The sequence below is a fragment of the Styela clava genome, chromosome 11 (assembly GCF_964204865.1).
Source record: "Styela clava chromosome 11, kaStyClav1.hap1.2, whole genome shotgun sequence".
Taxonomy (NCBI): domain Eukaryota; kingdom Metazoa; phylum Chordata; class Ascidiacea; order Stolidobranchia; family Styelidae; genus Styela; species Styela clava.
In genome coordinates, this window is record NC_135260.1 from 8,317,848 (window position 1) to 8,338,487 (window position 20,640).

A 20,640-nucleotide genomic window follows, 5' to 3' on the forward strand; every position below is an offset into this window, starting at 1 on the left:
CGGTGTTAGCAAAACGATTTAATTTGCCGACGTTCCGAACGACGTTTTTTTTTATCCCTATCATGCCCTGTTGAAGTTTTTATGAATAGAAATTCTAAAAATCGGCAAACTAAATCGTTTTGCTAACACTGGTTGTACTTTGTTTATTATCGATATTAAAATCCATAGTTATGTTCCCCATTCCTTACACGCGCGAGTGATCAACAACTTTGCGCAACGGATGCAGATCTGTCTCCAATGTCGGGGAAGTCATTTGCAACATATTCCTGAGATAATATAACTCTTGTGAAAAGCATCCTAGATTTTTGAAACTTTTGGGTACAATCATACACAAAACAGAAGTTCAACTGTAAACAAAATTAAATAAGTTTACTCAATTTTATAGGAGTGAATAATAAATTCATGGGTTCTGTTTTATTATATCACCCTTACATTATTTATTCCTAAAGAAATTAAAAATTGCATTTTTATTGCTTTGCACATGTGTTATAATGATAATTTACATAACTGGACTAAATATCTGGCAATGATATAACGCCCCTCAAAAGCCGCAGCAAGTTGAATAATATACCACTCACTTTGTTGCTGAATCGGATTTGAGAAAATCCACGTTTATTTACTTTCAGCCCACGTGCGAGAGTGAGAGAACGATCAAATAATTCCCATATATGTTGTATTATTCCATGACATCAAGGGTAACCACCGCTATCGATAACCAAAACTTTCGAAATGACGTCAAACGTTAATTAAGAACATATGTATGTGTGTCATAGATAAAATAAATGTTGAGAAAAATGAAACCTATATCGTCTGCAATACTAAACTATTTTTACTCATATTATGACATCATGAAGATATTATCGAAGTTATGAGAATTGCATTTGTTGCACTTTGAGGCAGTGGCGGCGCGTGGTCATTTTGACAACCGGGGCAAGCTACTGCGGGACCAAGTCACCCCCATCTACGGGGACAGGATGAGCGCTGTAAGTTCTCCCATCATTTTATGAGTATAAAAACCATTCCATCGGTAACAACCAATCGGCAAGAGCGACAATTTTTAACGATAAGAAAGTGTCTTTAAAACCGGTCCAAGTCAAGGGATTAATAAATATAGACATAGTTTATTTTGAAACCTCTTTCAAAAGGAAAGGCAATATTTACCCAGATAAATACAATGACATATTAACAGAAACTTCGGGAAAGCAGACAAAACCTAAAATAAGGTTTAAAACGTTACTATGAAGAAAGGAAAGGTAATGCAAAGATAAGGACATGCGTCGCTCACTCATAGATATAATGCTGCTAGACTTCTACTGCTTGAATATATATGCAACACTCCGCGGTTTCTTGGAAGCAAAATGCTCAATAACGCGCTTATTAAAGTCATGCATCCCAGAAATAACGTCTCTGTGAATGGATAAAACAGCCAAGGAATTTAATCTATCTTGCTTCATTGTGTTTCTGAGATACGTTTTAATACGCTTCAGCGTGCTGAATGTTCGCTCTGCGTCGGCGGAAGAAATAGGCGTCGTCAAAATGATGTCCAGAAATTTTGCAGACGCCGCAAAGGTAGTTACTAGAGTGTTATCTATGAGGAACCCATAGAGCGCGCCAGTTGATGTGATGTTCAAAAAAGTTTGATTGGTGTATATACATCGCGATTCATTTTCCAATTTACCCACGTTTATCATGGGGTAAAATTTGGAGACAGTACCCAACAAATGGATGGCAAATTGACGTGCAAATTTTGAAAAATTTTTGGGGTTCATCAAAGAGAACGCGGCAAGGTGTTCAGTGCGCAGACGATCGCCTATTTGATTCACCAGAATGTCACAGCATTCCTTTGCAGACAAAATCAAACGCTGCGTTGTTTGCCCGCGGCGTAAAGAAGCACTCCATGTGTCGTCGTATTTTATTGTTTCCCGGATACGAGATACAGCATCGCAGAAGTCTGAAATACACGACTGCACAGACGCTCCATCCATTAGCCTTGACTGCAATGCGCCGTATAATACATCCACGTGATAGAATATTGTGGAGAAAAAAACGAGAAAAAATGAAAACTCACCATCTTCTAGCAGACGCTTTAGACCTGCCGCCTCCCTCACAGAGCGTTCGTCCCAAACCAGAGAGCTCTGAATGCCACTGAAACACTCAATGAGCTCAGACCTAATTTCGGACACGCCCTGCACCACGCGTAATTGGAAGTTCCAACGTGTTGGTGCACAAGCTGGGAGACGGCGGCTACATATCTGCGAAGGAGGTCAGAGCGCTTCGGCGAAACGGAAAAAAATGAAGAAAACCCCGAAACATTTGCAAAAAATATACGGACGAGAGGGGTATCAAGACACATATTTTCAATAACGAAGTTAAATTGGTGTGCATAACATTGTAAAAAATGCGCATGAGGAAAATCTTATATAAACTTGAACACCATGTTTCGACCCACTCATGACTGCCGCGCCGTCATAAGTTTGAGCTATCAATTTTGACTTCGCGTTGTAAGGCTGTAACACTTCTTTCAGTAAAGCCGATATCCCGCAAGCCGTGCGATCAACGATTGGTACAAAGCTGTGAAATCTCTCGGTAGGTTTACCATCTTTCACAAACCGAAAAATCACAGCCAGTTGGGAAACGCACGTGATGTCAGTTGTCTCGTCAGACTGAATCGAAAAGAACTGGCAATTCTCAAATTCCAGAGCCAAATGTTGTAAATAAATTTTATAAATTGAGTCGAGCAAATCATTTTGGATATCCTTAGATGTCCCTTTCGAAACAGTTGCGGCATCAAGATGATCTCTCAATACTGTATCTAGGGATGCGGTGTATTCCACCATATCCAAAAATACCCCTCTATTATAAGAGCCAGCCCGTTCATCGTGCCCACGGAGGGACAGCTCGTGACAACCAATGAACTCCAAAACATCTATCAATCGACCGAGAACATGGCGGTTTTTCTCGACGTTTTGGTTGTGCCGACGAATAGAAACCGCGCGTCCTTCATCCAACCGTGCTGCAATATTACCATTTCCGAATGTTCGGTATTTTACTGCATTGTCCAGATGCTCCATAGAAGATTGATGATCCCTGGCACGCTCGGAAAGATGTTTAAGATCTCTAAAACCAAATTTACACCAACGTGAGTCACGGGCAGTAGGAAAAAGTAGGCAATAAAAACAAAAAATGGGATTTTTGTCCTCGCTGTAACACAACCATTCGTGTTTTTTATACCAAGTTTCTGCGCAGAATGTACGCCGACGCTTTCCTCCGTCATGGGATTGTTCCAGTGAACAATTTTTTGGTTGATAAGGCCTAAGACGTTGTACCTCTAATTTTTGTTCCAGCGGCAGCTGCGAAAACGGAGTGCGAACCTTATTCATTATGAGGTCTAAGGCTAAGAAATGCAAAGCCGGAAAGAAGTGAGGAGCTCAAAAGGAATGTGGAAAATCGAAAGCAAATGGACTAAAGGTCTCTAACTGATTCAAATAGCAAAACAAGCGACAAAAACGAAGGCGAGGAAACTATCAACTCTTCAAGCAACCAACGAACGAGAAGGAATGCCTGAATATGTCAACACGTTGTTGTAAGAAACGTCGGCATTGTGTCGTCATAATTTCGGGGCTAGTTCCGATCGGCCCCGATAATTTAGTAAAAGAAACAGAACACAAACGAGACAAACGCGGCGAGTGGAAGATAAAAGAGAGAATACGATATACAATGAGCAACCGGGGCAAAATCGGCGTCGCCCCGTCGACGTTCGGCGCAGGCTTTGCGAGCGAAATATGAACCATGTCGGGAGAATATGGCTAGTGTAGACAGTCTGTGCAACCGATATTGAGTATTTTTCGAATATTGTTTATTATACCGAAAAAACAACCGGGGCATTGCCCCGGTTGGCCCTATTGACGCGCCGCCACTGCTTTGAGGTATTTTGAGGAAAGTATAGCGAGCATAGCAAAATAGTTTGCTTGTAGTTCAGTCACCCAGCTTAACAGTGATCAGTTATCGTTTTGACAAATCAAATACAATCTCAGACACTGAATAATTAAGCAAAGTGAGATCCATTGTTAATAGAACGCAATTTACCAAGCGTTTTGACTCATTTCATTTTTAAAAATCATCGCTCAAACAACAAGAGAGTGATGCCCGAATATATGGACACAAAACGAAGTTTTACGGGTATGCAATCTATCACAGTAGAGTCCAGGGCTTCCCAAACTTTTGAGCTCGCGGCCCCTTTTAATATATTAAAATTTTTCGTAGACCTTGTTCACGTTAATAAGGCTAAACAGTTCGAAATATGCCTTTTTAAAATATTATTGACACAGCTAATTCTCAACTTTTAGTAGGCCTACTCACCTACTCACTAACAAAAACAAGCACGTATTTACTCAAATTAACATTACTCAATTATCCAGTGTAATGGGTGTGAATGCTTTTTGCTGCATAGCAAGTCCAGCCGTGGCTCAATGTTTGTTCATGCAGGCCTAAATGATAAATTACGATGTCTGGCCACAGGCCACCGACGGCATGGTTCTTATCTGGAATTGTTACGTACTCTTATTCATCAAATTTAGCATAAGGCAGCGGTTTGTGCGACCCCAAATTATTAGGGACAAAACTCGCGGCGCACCTATACACGAAAAATACGCTGCCTCAAAATAAAACACAATTTTGTCATCGTTAATGTGTACTTTATGTTTTTCAGGTTTATAAACATGTAAACCTAATGAATAAAGGCAAAAGGTTAACTTTTATTTCTTATCCCTGCCTGGTTTTCTTTAAAATGCTAAAAAATCACTCATGTTCGATAATCTCGGTTCAGCAAATGAATAAACGGCAGCCTACGAAATTGCAGCTCTTCTGTTAGGCAACAATTAAAAAAAGACTTGGCGATAGTGCAATTTTTTTTGACCTAGTCCCGTGGTTCTCATAGCGTCGTTGTTTCAATTTTGCTAGGGCGTCGCAAAATTTTGTGATTCGTGAACGTTTTCAAACAACCCATATCTTCTACTTTTACTGAAAAAGTAAGATCAGATAATATAGTTTAAAGTTAATAAAGGTTTAATAAAGATTATAAAGCTTAATTCTGAAAATTCGGGTTTCTGTAGATGAAGATTATTTTTTCTTGGTTCAAAAAGCGATGCGCACTCCCATGCATCCCCTTCGCGATTTCGTATTTATATAAAGCAGGGTTTTCTACCAGGGCCCATTAAATGTGATTTCACTGACTGTCGGTGAGTTTTGTTTGTTCGTTTATATTAAACTCATTGCAAAAAAGGGCTTTTATTGAAAGGCCTGAATACGTATTTTCACGGGAGCCGCAACTGGAGCATATTTTTGGAGGGCTTCAAAATGCAATGAAGTTCGAGAACCACCGAGTCTTATATATATAGTCTTATAGTCCATAGCAATAAATCTTTTCTACTTTTTAAATGGTTAATAATCATTATGTAGCAGTTTTTTTTTTTTAAATTAAAACGTGCTATTTATAAGTAATGAAAATCGGTATTCATATTTGGCATAATAAAAAATCTCGTTATTCTCTACATCCTCCACAAATAAGCCCTAGTGTTATATTTGAAAGAAAATCGAAGACAGACACCGTCTTATTTTCGGGGAAAAACACGGTATGATGATGTATGTATTCACTCGTAATCGTGAAATTTTTGTTTCACACTATTTTTGATAATTGTATTTCAAATCAAGAGTCTGAATTGTGTAAATTTGGTGTTCTCTTTGCGGCCTCTAAAATTCGTTTCGCGGCCCCTTCGAGGGCTGCGGCTCCTAGTTTGGGAAGCCCTGCAGTAGACTACCGGTAACACAGACTTCACTACTTCACCTGATCACCAACGAGAACAAGGAACCACCACAATGTGCGCAATTTTTAATTTTAAAACGAATCCCACAGCGCCCACAGTATTTTTTGAAATAAATAATGGCATTCTAGCAAAATATACAAGCTCTACGACATAATAACGAGAATATCGGTCAGAGACCGAAGACTTATCGATCGAAAGTTAGGGTTACCCCAAAACAGCGTGACACCTTGTGACCCACCACTAATTAATTGATAACTCGCTAATTATACGACATATTTCGCCCAAAATCAATAGACTTCTGGTACGAGATATGATGAATGCACATGCAAAATCTGCAGCAGATCCAATCTCGCTTTTGTGCGATATCGCGTGCATCTAACAGACAGACAAACAGACAGACAGACAAATACTTATCAACATACTTACCGATTAAAATCGATAAGTAATAACACAAGAGAGTGATGCTCAAATATATGGACCACAAAATGATACTGGCATGCAATCTGCCACAGTAGACTACCGGTACCGTATCGCAGCTCAGCAGCACATTTGAACTTACGCGAAAGTGGAACAACCACACGGAGCACAATTTTTAATTTTAATAACGTCATCGCACACAAAAAAACCAATTCCATAGAGGCCACAGAAAATCTTTGAAATAAACAAAAGAAATGGCTTTCTAGAGAAAAATACAAATTTTCAAACAGTGAAAATTTCAAGGCAATTGGTCCAGTTGTTAATGAGGAAGAGAAAATACTGACCAGGACATCAACAACAACAAAATAACAAAACGATTCCTGGGTTCATTCAAGTCCAAAAACGATCCATATGTACACTAGGTGTCCAATAAGTTTTTGATATTCTTCATAGCCACATGCAAATGTCTTTGCTTTTTTGGACTCGAAGTGGCCATATTGATCGACTTACTTTAATTTATGGAAATACCATCTTCATTTTGTCAGTCATGACGGCTATGGCTGTCCTCCGTTGCGAAATGTTGAGTTGTCCTACTTTGCGAATACTAGGTTCTGCGGTTGATTATTAGTCATTTGTATCCATGTACCGATTATTGAACATCGCTTGTATAGTATATACTAAAACGGTATAGTATAGTATATATGTATTATTATTACAATCACTTCATGCTATGTAATTTAGTAATTTGTTATATCTTAATTGAAACACGCCATGAATACATTTTAGTAGGTATTTAAACATTAAAAAAAATTTCACTTTCAGATGTCATATTTGTTCCATTGATTTTTTTTTATTTATGATGACATAAAAATGTTTGCAAACAAATTATTCTACCAAAATTCATATCAAAGAAAACGTTTACAAATTAATATTTAACAAAGTATTTCGAGAAAACATTAATTAAATTAAATTCCACGACGTGTTAGCTATTTTTGGAAGCTTATCTGCGAGCGCTTCTATACATTTAATTATGAATTTTGGCAAATAACATTTGAGGTTATCATAAAAACGCTATCATAACTTTACTTGTTTTATTCCTATCTGCTGTAAGTTTAAATCAAGCAGCTACTGATGCAAAATTTCTGGCTTATTGAATTTGAAAGTTTTGAAAAATTTTCCCAGTGACTTTTATGCAGTTTCGACGTTACTTTAGTTTTAAAATAGAGAAACGATAGCCCGGGAATTTTGCACCAGTAGCTACTTAATTTGAACTGACAGAAAATAGGAATAAAACTAGTAAAGTTATGATAACGTCAATATAATTGTTTCCAAACTCGATCGATGATGTAGTATGCACATAAAACGTCACAAATAGTTTCGGGTGTTTTTTGAATACCACAACGCCAATGCAGAAGGTGCTAAAATTTCTTTTGTTTGAATAAGGATACTTCTTCATTGCAAGCAATTAAAGTGTTTGCTTAGTCCATTACAATACAGAGTTCTTAATTATCGTCGTTAGTTGCCAAAACAAACATTGCGCAGAAGCGCATAATCCATGCCGTAATTATCCAAACATTTGTGACGTAATATATATTCTGTTGTGTAATCAGTGACGACGTTATCTTCGTATTGCATTTCTAAAAATAAAGTTTACACTCCAAGCTTATTTACTTATCATTTGATATATTAGAGTAGGGAGTTTTACTTCAAAACCCTAAACAAACACGCGATAATAAGCTATCTGAATAAAATACAGCTATATTCCGAGTTTCGTGCAAACAACAAACTTTAGCATGATTATGAATAGAGATGACATCCGCAATTAACAGGGCACAAAAAAGATTCTGGATGGAAATACCCAGTGCCAAATTTTTCCGTCAAATGGGGTATATATATACAATCGAAGTGCAATGGATATCCACACACCTCACAGATCAAGAAATATATTTGACAACAAAAACAGTATCACTTGATATCAAGATCCTGAAACAAAGATGAATCCTAAGCAATGCCAAAAGGTAAGATTAGATAATTTTGATGTGTCGAATTATATTGATAATTTGTTTTTTTGCTTGATTTGATGCATTACTGTGTAGCAAATTTATTTTCCAAACATTCAACTACTGTTTTTGGTTAATCTTTCGCTGATTTAGCTAAATTACCTGCAAAATTATCGAATTCTGGGCCCCAAATTTATCCATTTTTACATCAAACGAATCTAGTTTCCAACAACTACTGAAGCGTGCCATTAGACTATATGGAAAAGCAAAAAAGACCTGCGAGTGAATGAAAATGGGAGTTTTTTTTTCACATGAAAAGGGAGACGATTGCAACTTTTATAGTACTTATATTTTTCATACTTGTGATTTGATAACGACGTCGCATTGCTGTACGAAATCATATTGAAGAAGGGGCCATGTCCAAATTTGGAAGAGCAACGTAAATTAAACTATAAACTCGAGAAACGTGTTTAAAATTCTCTTATCAATAAATAATTCAATTGAAGAATCATTAATTACTGTATAGTTATGCGGATGAATATCCATGAAAAGTATTTTTTTTAAACTTCGAATTTTGCAAAACATTTCAAATATCTGATAAAGTCGTATATTTTCAGATCATGTTTGCTCTCATAATTGCAATGTTATTCATTGACAATGCCAGAGGAAAACCCAAGATGTGAGTAAATTTATATGCTTTAGTTCAAACAACTTTTTGTACACATTGGGTGTCTATACAATAAAAGCGTAACGATACTGTGTTTTTCCGTAAAGCAACTAGCGACGTAGTTGATGCGCTGTTGTGGTGTGTAAATCCCGAGTTTTTACTTTCGATTTCGGCCCTTTACATTACAGTTGGTAATCTTTATAAGATTTGATACCATTTCACTAGTTTTTGAAATAAAAAATGTTTATATATGAATAAGCTCACGAGTCAGATTGCTGAATGATTCTCTTTTCAAAATAGTAACACTTAACTTTAAATGGAAGTTACAGATTGTTCGAAATATTTAATGACTTGACTTCTAGCCTACTGTTTTGTAACTTGTAATACTTTATTATAGTCACCTCCCTGTTTATGAGTGTCTAGTATTAATTTAATATACGATTTTGTAAAGTTTCAAAGGAAAAAATTGGGAGGCAAAATATAAATGTGAAAAAAATGTAAGAATACGAAGAGATGGATTTGCAGCATACAATGAAACTACGTAAGTGAATGTCTATCAGTTTGAAAGTATTTAGAAATGAATATACTATTAGTTTGGAATATAAACTCATTTTCATACCATGAATAATTTTTGAATTTATAAAATTGATATGCTTTACAATAGACTCAGATGTGCAGGAAGCAAGATATCGCCTAACATGATCACCTATGTTGACAAATGTAAATTTTGTTGGAATCCACTGAAAAATAGAGTGATGAATGATGATCGATACAAACCGGTTCCTATTACAACAGTGATTGAATTTATTCCAACTGATGCTGGAACTAGAAATAAGCAGTATACAGTTATCAAAGCTTGCACGTAAGTTGATTATTATGAAATTGATTGAGAGGATATAAAACATCTGAATTATTAATCAAGATTATAAGTCGTGGCAGCAGCATATCTTTTTTTTGTAGGTTATTACAGTCCTTATACTTACACGCTATAAGTAAATGTTGAAAATTTGCAAACTTTCAAGAAGCCTATGTATTTAAAATGTAATAGTTTAAAGATGGACTCCATGGAATATATTTTTAGAATCCGGATGTTATGAGTCTTGAAGTTTACTTCCTTTTAAAATCGTTAAGGTATCCTAATTTAACATTAGAGGTGTTCTACTTCATCGCCATTACAAAGCTTGGAGGTCATTAACACTTGCTCATATTTCTGTAAAACTTAATATACAGATGCTCAAGGAAGAAGAAAAGCATTGGAATAAGAAAGAAAAAAAGAGATGTCGGGATGAGGGATTAAGTATAACTTATGACGAAAAAATCAGTCTTGAACACGGTCGAAAAAGAATTCGTATTTACGAATCTACTGTATACTCTATGATATATATAAATCTAGTTTTATTTGTAACTAGAAATTTATCTAATTTTATCCTGACAAAATTAAAACTGAATGTGAAATATTATTATGTAACAAAATATTCATATCAGAGTTATCACATTTTTCGCCCGAGACTATTACACATTCTTTGAGATTTCTTTCATTACTTTTTTTATTGCTACATGTATATATTGAAATACAGCGTGTCAACTTTATCCGGAGTTAATATATAAACTTGTTGAGGATGGACCCTTTGCGAAAGTACTCGGTAATAAAACATAACAACTCGAAAGATAGGTTGGAGAAATAGTCAATGTTGAGAGTATATAAGTCGCCGCTGCAAACCGATATTGCCCAAAGCGAGACTTTTACGGTGTGGATCCAATGTTTCCCAATTGAGAAGCTAGAAACAGATGCACGGAAGAATTCTAGCGATATATAAAATCGGCTACTTGTGACGAAAACAGTATGCTCAAAGAAGTCTCGCATTCAATAAGAAAAGAGAAAATTGTTGATCGTTTTCATTCATCAGCGAAACACTATATATATAAGATGATACTATTCAATTTGTAAGATTTGTCTGTGATTGTCATTTCTTACTATTGCAGCTATAATACTAGGTCACTCTTAACAATATCTATGAAATATATGTTATGATTATATTTATTCTAAATTAAATTTCGAAAAATAAAACTGCTAAAACACTGAGTCATATAATATATATATTGGCTGATGCCATAAAGCAGGGGTGACCAACCTACTTTCGGCCACAATCGACTAAAATCTTTGAAACAGCTCGCGATCGACTGATCGGTAATAAGGTCCAAAAACGAATTAGTACTGAATATGCAGATAACTGCACACATGCATACAAAAGATTCCGCCGCTGTCAATCAAGAAGACTTCGTGAGCGCATTTTTAATAAAATTGACGCCAAATTTGTATTTTTATGCTTCATTTAAGCGTTTGATTTGATTATTTAATTGTACCCGGAGTAAATGTTTCATCATTTATTTAAGATTTATTCAAATCATACATTTCAGATATAAAGCGTCCCTAATTTTTATTCGTAAGTGTTGAAAATTCGTCAAAAAACTTTGCCATTCATCCATTATCTAAATAGCGAGAATAAATATTTTCAAACCACGAATGTTACATGACTGCTCAAACTTCAGTATCTAATATACAATTTCCTCCAAGCGCGATTCTTCGCTTGCTTGGAATTTGAAAAAAATTGGGCATTTTGATGCCACTGCTTAGATTGTGAATGCATTAATCTATTATTGGATTGAGACAATAACTTTTTAAGTTATTGTAGGATCGATCGTTCGTCAGTCCAGGCAGGCACTTCATTTTTAAACCTTGGCAGCGGCGAAACTTGCATTTGTTAAGTAACAATATGCTCTATCGCGCTTGCACAGACTCAAATACACTGTACTTGTATTTTGCCCATGTCCAGTAATGTATTCTCAATGTTCTAAAACACACAACTGGTTCAAGGCATTTTTGGGGGTATTTTATCAAATATCATCAGCATCAACTGCTCGTGAGTCGTGACGTTGCGATCGACGTGTTGGCCACCCCTGCCATGAGGCGTAAGCGTAACCACTAGTAGTTTCCTGAGGTCGGTTGAGCCATTCGCTCACTGAAATAAGTCCACTTATGGTAATTTATTCCTCTCCCCACCACTTGCCTCCACAAATTCAAGCTCGGCAATGGTCTTGCAACTCAACATATTATACTATATTATATACATATATATATCAGTTTTATACCGGTCGCCTACATTATCCCAAGTTTAATTTGCAGTATTTGGCACATGTCACCAAAAATATAATTGTAATAATAATCTTTGAGTTTTTTTTGCCATATTTCAACGTCATTCCGGTCGATAGTACAAGGCGAGCGGTACCTATAATTCAATTTTTATTTTCATGTCCAGAATCCATTGCCAAGTTAGCCAGCACTTCGCAGCAATTTTATTTTGGTTATTTTGGTTTATCTGTGTGCCTTTCGCCTAACAGGTTGGTCGTGACTTTATACACTTTAATTGAAATTGAACTAAAACTTGAATATTATTGTAGCGCTTGATCCTCAAAACAGCAGCTGTTATTTATTGGATACAAGAAAGCTGGTTAAAATAGCCATGTTTTTCCGCAATTATGCAGACGTACCTCTGTTTGTAACAAGTTGAGTTTTCTATTATTGTTGGTTTTACTCTGGAAACCTTGACAGGAAAAGCAACTTGCTCGTTGCAAAATCTAATAATTAACAAAAATAAAATATTCAAATGCCGTTTTTCTATGCCGTCATTTTCATGATTAGTGTACCGAATGCAGTAAGAAATTATGTCTCCTGGTGTCTATCTATACGAAAATATGCAACCTCGTCCAAGTCGATGACGAAATCCAACAACCATATTCCACTTTCATAGACCTGAACAAAAGATAAGGAAAGAATTGAGGATATAATATATACCTACATCAATTATCAACAAATCAAAAACCGTTTATATTTTTGTATTTTAGTATACCTTGTTTGTCTTCTGGTCAATCCATCTAATATTCGGACCTCCGGGCAAATAAATGTCTCTCTGCCTCGCATTATACTCTAGAATCGGAGCTACCAATACTTCTTCTCCTATCAAAAATTCATCGTCGATAGACAGTGCTGTTCCATCAAGAGGGTCAATCCACCATAAAGGACGAATAATTGGCATTCCATTTTCTTTTGTTGATACATCTGCATATCTGGATTAAAGATGAAAAGAAATGATTGAGCATACGTAAATTTGAACAGTAATTGACTAAAATATCTAATTTTCAATGAACAGTTAGCTTAATTAATACAACATGCAAGGCAGGCAAACAATAACTACTCTGATAGCAATTTAAAATTCGTTACTTCAGTACGATAGGTGTGACGTATTCCCTATGAAGGTCCACAAATTTCTTCGCGATTCTAATGACTTCCTCATCATACTGCCATGGTGCAACAGAAAACTGCATAGCCGGCATGAACGCTGTGATTTCTAACCACCGGATATATAATTGTCTGTCCGGTATTGGATGTCCATAATACACATTTCCTCCGATCATATCCGGAAGAATAAAAGGATATCCGTTGATACCCAAAGTGAGGCATGTTGGAATTAGAGTCTTTAATCCATTTTCATACCTTAAATTAATAAAGCATTATACTGCTTGATGAGCCCATTGCCCTACTTAAGCAGTGTCGAGCATAAGATGGGTTCTTAGTTATATGAGTGAATTTCCGCCCTACAATTCACTCCGCTTTGAATACGAAAATAGCCAGGTCATTTACGATTAACACTCAATTAGAAAAGGGGTAGTCTGCAGATATCCGTAATAATGAGTAATCTCAAACTAAACTAATATTTGCAAACATTGAGGTTTAGGATGAGTTTCTAGTAATTACATTGAATATTGAAATTAAAAATTTAATGTCACATAGTAAGTAGTTTGTGGGATCGTTTTTTTTTATTCATACATAAAATTTGAAATCACCATTTGAAAATTCACTTCACGTCAAGTCAAAAAATATCACACAAACCAACAATAGTTTTCAACATATGTCAGAAAACTCATCAGCTTACCCCCACTCTGAGTCCTTGTCCATCATTCGAACAAATATCGGAAGATGCTGCGTTTTGTAACCAGATCGAACTTCCACCATTCCACCTAACTGGGATATAGTTTGGACATAATGTGTGCTATAGAATACGGGACTGTCCATGTCAATCTAAAGACAAAAGAATATAAAAATTACACTACCTAATAAAATACCAGAATTTATAATATCAAGAATTGAATTTGCTAAGGATAGAAATAACGTTTAATATTAATAGTATCATATAGTTATAAGACTTCAATTATGTCTTTCAAATTATTCACTGTAAATATATTCAGTAACCATTAAACCAAGGCACACTATTTTACACAACTTGAAAATCCATTGTGGATAGTTGGCTGACTTTTTTGTCATCTATTATTCAAAATGTGAATAACAAAAATTTTAAGAATAGGGCAATTGGTCTCAATAAATTGAACGCCATGGTTAGGGCTGGGAATTAAAAAAAAAAACACTTAACCGGTTAACCGCAGCGTGCTGTTTGACGTAATAAGTTGGTGACCGTACATTTGAACCCATGCGTATATCCACGGGTTCAATCTATATGCGGGTGCTAAAACCCATGGGTTAGGGTTAGTATGGGTTTAACTATCCGTGAAACAAAAAAAATTCCATAGGTGCAATAGCATACGGGTGCAATTGTCATGGGTTCAAATGTACGTGGGTTCGAATGTAATGGAACCTAATAAGTTATAATATCTGCGTGTTACGTCACCATGGTTCCAAAGCAATTTCGCGTGATCTCATCCTGGTATCGCCCGAAAATATTCACGGATCGAGATATTTTCAAGATCGCTCTACTTTTAAGAGAAATGCAGCGTACTTTAGACCAGGGATGTCCAACCCGCGGCCCACAGGAAGAATTCGTGCGGCACAGTTGAAGTGTTTATATAAATACGAACATATAAACATATTTAACATAAAAATTTCCTGGTATGATACCAAATTCTAATAGAATTTAGGCTATAATTTCACGCGACTCCGTCATAAGAAAAGCGTTGTTGAGCGCCACAGAACATGATTTTACAGCGGGCTAAAGCGTGCAACATCTGTGTCGATAAAATGAGTTTTCTACCCATTGTGAAGTCACATATCGGTACTGTGTTCTATCGATGTTGTATCACAAAAACAAATCTACCATTATGTTTGGAACAAAATAGATGAAGCTTGAGGATGAAAATCGAAAATATCAAAAGGATTGGGAAGAGTTGTAAGCAACGATGTATGCCTAATATGCCATAAATCTGTTTCGAGCTTGAAGTCGTATAATTTGAAAATTATGAAGTCGAAGCATAGGAGTAACCTGAAGAACAAATATTTGACAAGCCAGTTAGTTACATTGTGCGGTATAAAAACTACCCGTTGATATTAAACAGTTGAGCAATGACAATCAAAAGCAAGTTTGGAGCTAGTTGAAGAGAAAAATTGCTGGCTTTATTTTTTTTTCTTTTCACACCAATGTATGTGCATTTTGCATAAAATTTGAGTTGAATTTCATGGTCTTTGTGTGCATCTTGTGTTTAAAAAACCGCAAATATGTTGTGCAATATTGGGCTTGATTTAGCGACGCTTAAATTCTAACGTAAATCGGGATTGGGTTGCTATTTCAGTTTGGTAAAAACGTTTGCGGCCCGCAATGAATTTTCCCATGTGAAAGTGGCCCGCGGCACTAAAAAGGTTGGACATGCCTGCTTTAGACATATATTTTAGTAAAACCCGATTCCGTTATTTATGCCATTGTTTGATGACATTTCAATGTTTGTTGTGCAACTTTGAGATATCATAAAGATAGGAGTGTACCACCAGAGGAGTGTTTCCAACACGACCGGAAATACTATTAATTCAAAGCGTATTATATGTACTATGATATTATCAATTTGTAAATGCAGATCACTTTACACCATATTCATTGGGAGTAGTCTATTTATTCAGATCTATGTTTGTGATTACGTGTCGTTTATGAAAACAGAATTTGACGTACTGGATGGTAAACTGATTGTACAAAGATATGCGATTTTGAAAAGTCGCCATTCGAAACATAAATCCAACCTTTGTTTTTGAAGGCATTGGGAAATATTCAACTTCACCGGCATCAAATTTGAATGAATCAACTAGATAGCAATCTTGCATCTGAAATATGAATCACCGAACATTAGGTAACTTTATGTATTTCAAGTATGAATTGAATCGATTATTTGCAGATACATTTTTCATTCAAGCACGCAATAACCCTATATAGAAGATAAAATTTTCCAACACTTTACCCAATTTCTTTATTTTTTGGTTCAAGCTCGTAATTTTAAAACTCAGTGAAATTGGAATATATTTTATATTGAACTTGCCGACTCTTAATGACTTGCCGGGTAAGACGTTAAAATTCTTATTAACTTGAACAAGCTATAGTTGCCATACTTTTCTATGCAGGTCAAGATACCATTCAGATGCAATCGAACTGGTAAAATCAACCAGAGCTCCGTAGCCGTCCCACCATTTTATTAATGCAGGTGTATCAGCATATTGGGTTTGAACAAACATTGATCTTAGTGTTGATGCCTTTAATATTTCTTCGTCACTTTCAAGCCAACAGAAGTTCATACTGCTTTGAAAAAGCTGAAATCAGATCAGACATAGACACAGTAAACCTAATTGAAGTTCTGTGTTTATGGTTATAAAATTCTGGCTGTATTTTATTATGCTGATTTTACAAATTAAAATTGGACTAATGCAACATTGCTATATGTATCTCGCTATGAGACAAGTGCGTACAAATAACTCTATAACCAGATATAGTTGCCTCTTTTACATTTAGTATACTTGATAGCAGGGGCGAATATTTCGTAAAAAACTGGAACTCAGCATTGCAAACTGTGTAATGTGCAATTCGTAAGATATTCATTCAATTTTTTTCCATTCCTCGATAAGCATACGCATTTGATGAAATTGCCAAACAGATTTGATAGCGCCTCACTGTATATTGCTAAACCATATTACAGCGATTCGAAGTACCAAAAATCGTCAATTCGTTTACCTTAGAATTTACATTGACAAATGGAGTTGTCCACAACGTTACACGGAAGCCTTTATCGTGTAAAGATTGAATCATTCCTTTTGGGTCAGAAAATGTGACAGGGTCAAAAGTCAAATCGCCATAAGCTGTTGACCATTTGTCGTCAATTTCCAGTTGGGAATTTAAAAATCCATTCTTCAAAATTTCGTCAGCAAATTGTAGTGTAGCGCTTTGGTTTATGTTTTGCTAGCAAAATAAAATATAGAATCGGTACATTTTTCGGTACTCCGGTAGTGTGTGTACCAGGTTAGAGTTAGGCCCTAATTTTATTCCGATTTTAGTTCTATTACAAGTTCTGGGACTGCCTGTGTTAGCCAAGTGAATATACCCCCTGCCCATAGGTTTCAGTTCCTTTACATAACTTGGTGTAAAGTGGGCGAACAAAATTAGTTACCTCCAATGGTACACACGCCCAATTTTCAACAAAGAAATACGATTTCTCCTAATTTATTCATTAGCGTTCTTCTGGACTTTTTGCCCCTTTTCAAAGAAGGTTTTTTTTATCTCTCTGATTAGTTCTCATTCATACATTGTAAAAATTCTCGTTTGTGAACTATGCTAAAAGGGAGCCGCGGTTCTGAAGTACTCCTTCCGTCTATCGTTTCCCTGTCAGTTCTTCTCAACTTGTGCTATAGCCTATATTTCAACACTCGTTTTACGCCCAAGACCTCGCTTTGAGCTGAAACATATTCGAGCATATTCGCCATAATTTCGGATGCAGGTATGCCACTAACGTCGAAGGGGTCATTTGGAACTCATTTTAAAAATAACATAACTTTGGTGCAAAGATCATAGATTACTTGAATTTTTGGGTACAATCTTACAAAAACGGAAGTTCAAGTGTGAACAAAATTAAATAAATGTTCTTTATTTTCATAGAAATATTCAAGAAATTTTCTTCCCTCGTTTCCACAATTAATTAATTAGTCAATTAGCAAGAAGTTTTGCCTCAGGTCGGTATCTCACCTTGTATTTCGCCCAGGTAGACCACACTGGATCACGAAACATTCTTTTGTCTGGAATTCCATCCGGCTTTGAAAAGAAGGTTTTCATCGCATGCAGATGAACTTCCTAAACGTTGTGTTATATGAAAACATAAATAAGTCTTCAACAAGGTAAATTTTTGTTTAAAATTGATGCTGTACATAGTAAACATCCCGTGAGAATCGTTCAACGCCTCGACAAAATGTTTGTTATTTACTACTTTAACCAACTACAATTGCTAATATATAAAATCAACTAACCTTTAGATTACTCGCTGTACAAATGTTGTATTTCAATATTGTCTTTTTATTATCCTTTCTCGGATATTCAGGATCAAAATACTTCGCCATCAAACAAAGTCTATCGTCAAAATTGTCGTTGATACCGATCCACAACGGTGTCAGATCATCAACTATGATGGCAATTCCTAAAGAACTGTGATCAAAATATAAAATAAAATTCTGTAATTTTCTGTAAGGTTCAATTTCAAAACTTTCTTTAGGTATTTCAAAAATAATGTCTGTGTGGTTCTAAAGTTATGTGTTGAATAGGGAGATTAATATTGTACTGTACTGTATTCATATTTTAAAGCGGAAGCCAGAATCATCCATCTACTTATTCAGCCATTTGCATACTTACTTTAAAAAGTATCTTTCCACAAATGATCCATAGACCTCTTCTTCTTTGTGCGCTATCACGTCTTTCGATGTATACATTTGCATAGGAATTGAAAGATTGTTGCTGAATGGCCAATGTGGTCGAAAAACCTCAGGTCCTCCGAACCACTGTCCTGTGGTCATCGGAAAACAATCTTTTGGAGACCCGGATTGCTTATCATTATAATTTGAAGTCCATGTCATTTCATAACAATTTGTTTCTTTATCTGTCCAAGTCGACTGGTTAATGCAAAGGGTTGATCCAACATCCCACGATATGCAATAGTGCGATTCAAAATCTTCATTTCGTATGATTTCTGTAGAAAGTTGTTTGTTTTATAATTCTAAAATATCTTTCAATTCAACTTATAATGCAATAACATAGGGGTCAAAACTCAAAAGAGACGCACATCAAAGACGCGCCAGTTAGGTAATTCAAGCAGATAATAAAATATACGTTATTTACTATTTTTCCATCGAGTACATGACAAATTTACATGAATGTAACCTGAATTTAAATCAATAAGATGCAATCCCAGATCAGCTCTCAAGCCGCCAACATCCGTTTGTATATAGAACGTTCTTTCGTTTGTGTCGAACTCCACATTCTTGAAACTTTTCACTTGTTTCTTGTCAATCTATATACATGTACAAATCTTAAAATCTCAATGATAGAGTCATTTAGCTTGTACTACTCTTACAACACGGTCAAGACAAGACAACATAGATAATAAAATGCATACGATAGTATAGTTTTTTACTGAAAGCAAATACACTAGTTTGATTTCAATATTGTTATGTACTTTTGTATGCCATTCCTTTTCAAAGTAGGCTATTACCAGTGGTGGGATTCAGGCGGTTCGCACCGGTTCTATAGAACCGTCTCACGGAATTTTGTGAGATCAGCGAACCGGTTAGCATTACTGGTTACTGTCAATGACTTTTGGGCAACAAAACCGGCTGAAACATATGACTTTTGTGATGGAACCGGCTAACAACTATTACCTACTAGCTCTCTTACGACTTATACGTCCACGCCCACAGACATTCGTTCTTTTAAACGCCCCTGCATTTTCAGCAACTGCTTGCAGATTGCACTCGTGGATATCTGTACCAATGAACTTTGCATTCATAAATATGTGCACGTGACTTTGCACCCAACAAATGTCTGTCGTCACAAATTTCCATGGCTGCGGGGAATAATATATGTACAAGGATATAGTTATCGTTTTCAAGGCCACGAGGTGAGTGGAATATACGCAAACACCATCAAAAATTATTCTGCGAGACGCGAGAATATGTTAAAACCTATACTCTATCTAATTTTCCTATACGCTCATGTGTCGCTGCATGCAGATCAGCTTTATATCATATATACTTTTAAATAGCAGGCTCCTCGCCAGCATAACAAATATATATACTACAAATACATATTACACAGCTTTATACGTACCTTTTGAATATGTAGTCATTAACATTCAAAACGTTACTCGACACGTTTCAGCACAAACTAAAGCCAGAAAAAATTTCAAAATCAAATTTGTCTTACCTGCACTTCGTAGTAATCGAGATACACTGCAATGAATATGGTCACAAATTCGTAGATCAAAACGTTTTTCAGAGACAGAACGCTGTTCATTTTCAAGATTCAATGTCTTTGTGTTTACCAAACTATTCACCCATATCGCTGCTACGTTACAATATATACAACTAATATTTGCTATTACCATTGTACGGGTTTTGCGAGAAGGTCACTCACTATTCGAGTTAACCAATTTGACTTGAACTCTGAAACGCAAATAAATAGACCGTGAGAACACATTGAGTTGTAATCAATGCAGAGGTTGCTTTCGTTCGCTGTATTTGTTGGTTTCCTCGCGAAGAAAAAGTGACAGCAACACCAATCAGTCACGCTGCTCATAACAACAAATTGCGGGTCTAGTGTACTTCTAGTGGGCGTAGCAAAACAATTTTTGCATATGTCAATCCTAACCCCACACC

At 36.0% G+C, this 20,640-nt stretch overlaps 2 protein-coding genes across 5 annotated transcripts; one reads left to right on the top strand and one right to left on the bottom strand.

Moving 5' to 3' along the window:
• Positions 1-7,365: 7,365 nt before the first annotated feature.
• On the top strand, positions 7,366-10,496 carry LOC120348106 (uncharacterized). The gene is made up of 5 exons (XM_039418226.2): positions 7,366-8,257; positions 8,857-8,918; positions 9,358-9,447; positions 9,571-9,768; positions 10,137-10,496. The coding sequence occupies exons 1-5, from the start codon at positions 8,234-8,236 to the stop codon at positions 10,201-10,203; spliced, it is 441 nt and encodes a 146-aa protein (XP_039274160.2). The 5' UTR covers positions 7,366-8,233; the 3' UTR covers positions 10,204-10,496.
• A 135-nt stretch (positions 10,497-10,631) lies between these two features.
• LOC120347972 (myogenesis-regulating glycosidase-like) lies at positions 10,632-20,364 on the bottom strand. Of its 4 annotated transcripts, none has more exons than XM_078117732.1 (12): positions 20,189-20,362; positions 19,148-19,277; positions 18,623-18,956; positions 18,244-18,418; positions 17,966-18,070; positions 16,961-17,185; positions 16,345-16,542; positions 15,982-16,062; positions 13,898-14,043; positions 13,186-13,458; positions 12,815-13,031; positions 10,632-12,717 (listed from the first exon to the last, which is right to left on the bottom strand). In XM_078117732.1, the coding sequence occupies exons 1-12, from the start codon at positions 20,276-20,278 to the stop codon at positions 12,628-12,630; spliced, it is 2,064 nt and encodes a 687-aa protein (XP_077973858.1). In that variant the 5' UTR covers positions 20,279-20,362; the 3' UTR covers positions 10,632-12,627. The 4 variants fall into 4 exon arrangements, with proteins under 4 accessions (XP_077973858.1, XP_077973861.1, XP_077973859.1 ...); XM_078117735.1 differs by lacking the exon at positions 20,189-20,362 and adding an exon at positions 19,645-19,716; XM_078117733.1 differs by lacking the exon at positions 15,982-16,062 and having other exon boundaries at positions 20,189-20,364.
• Positions 20,365-20,640: the final 276 nt, after the last annotated feature.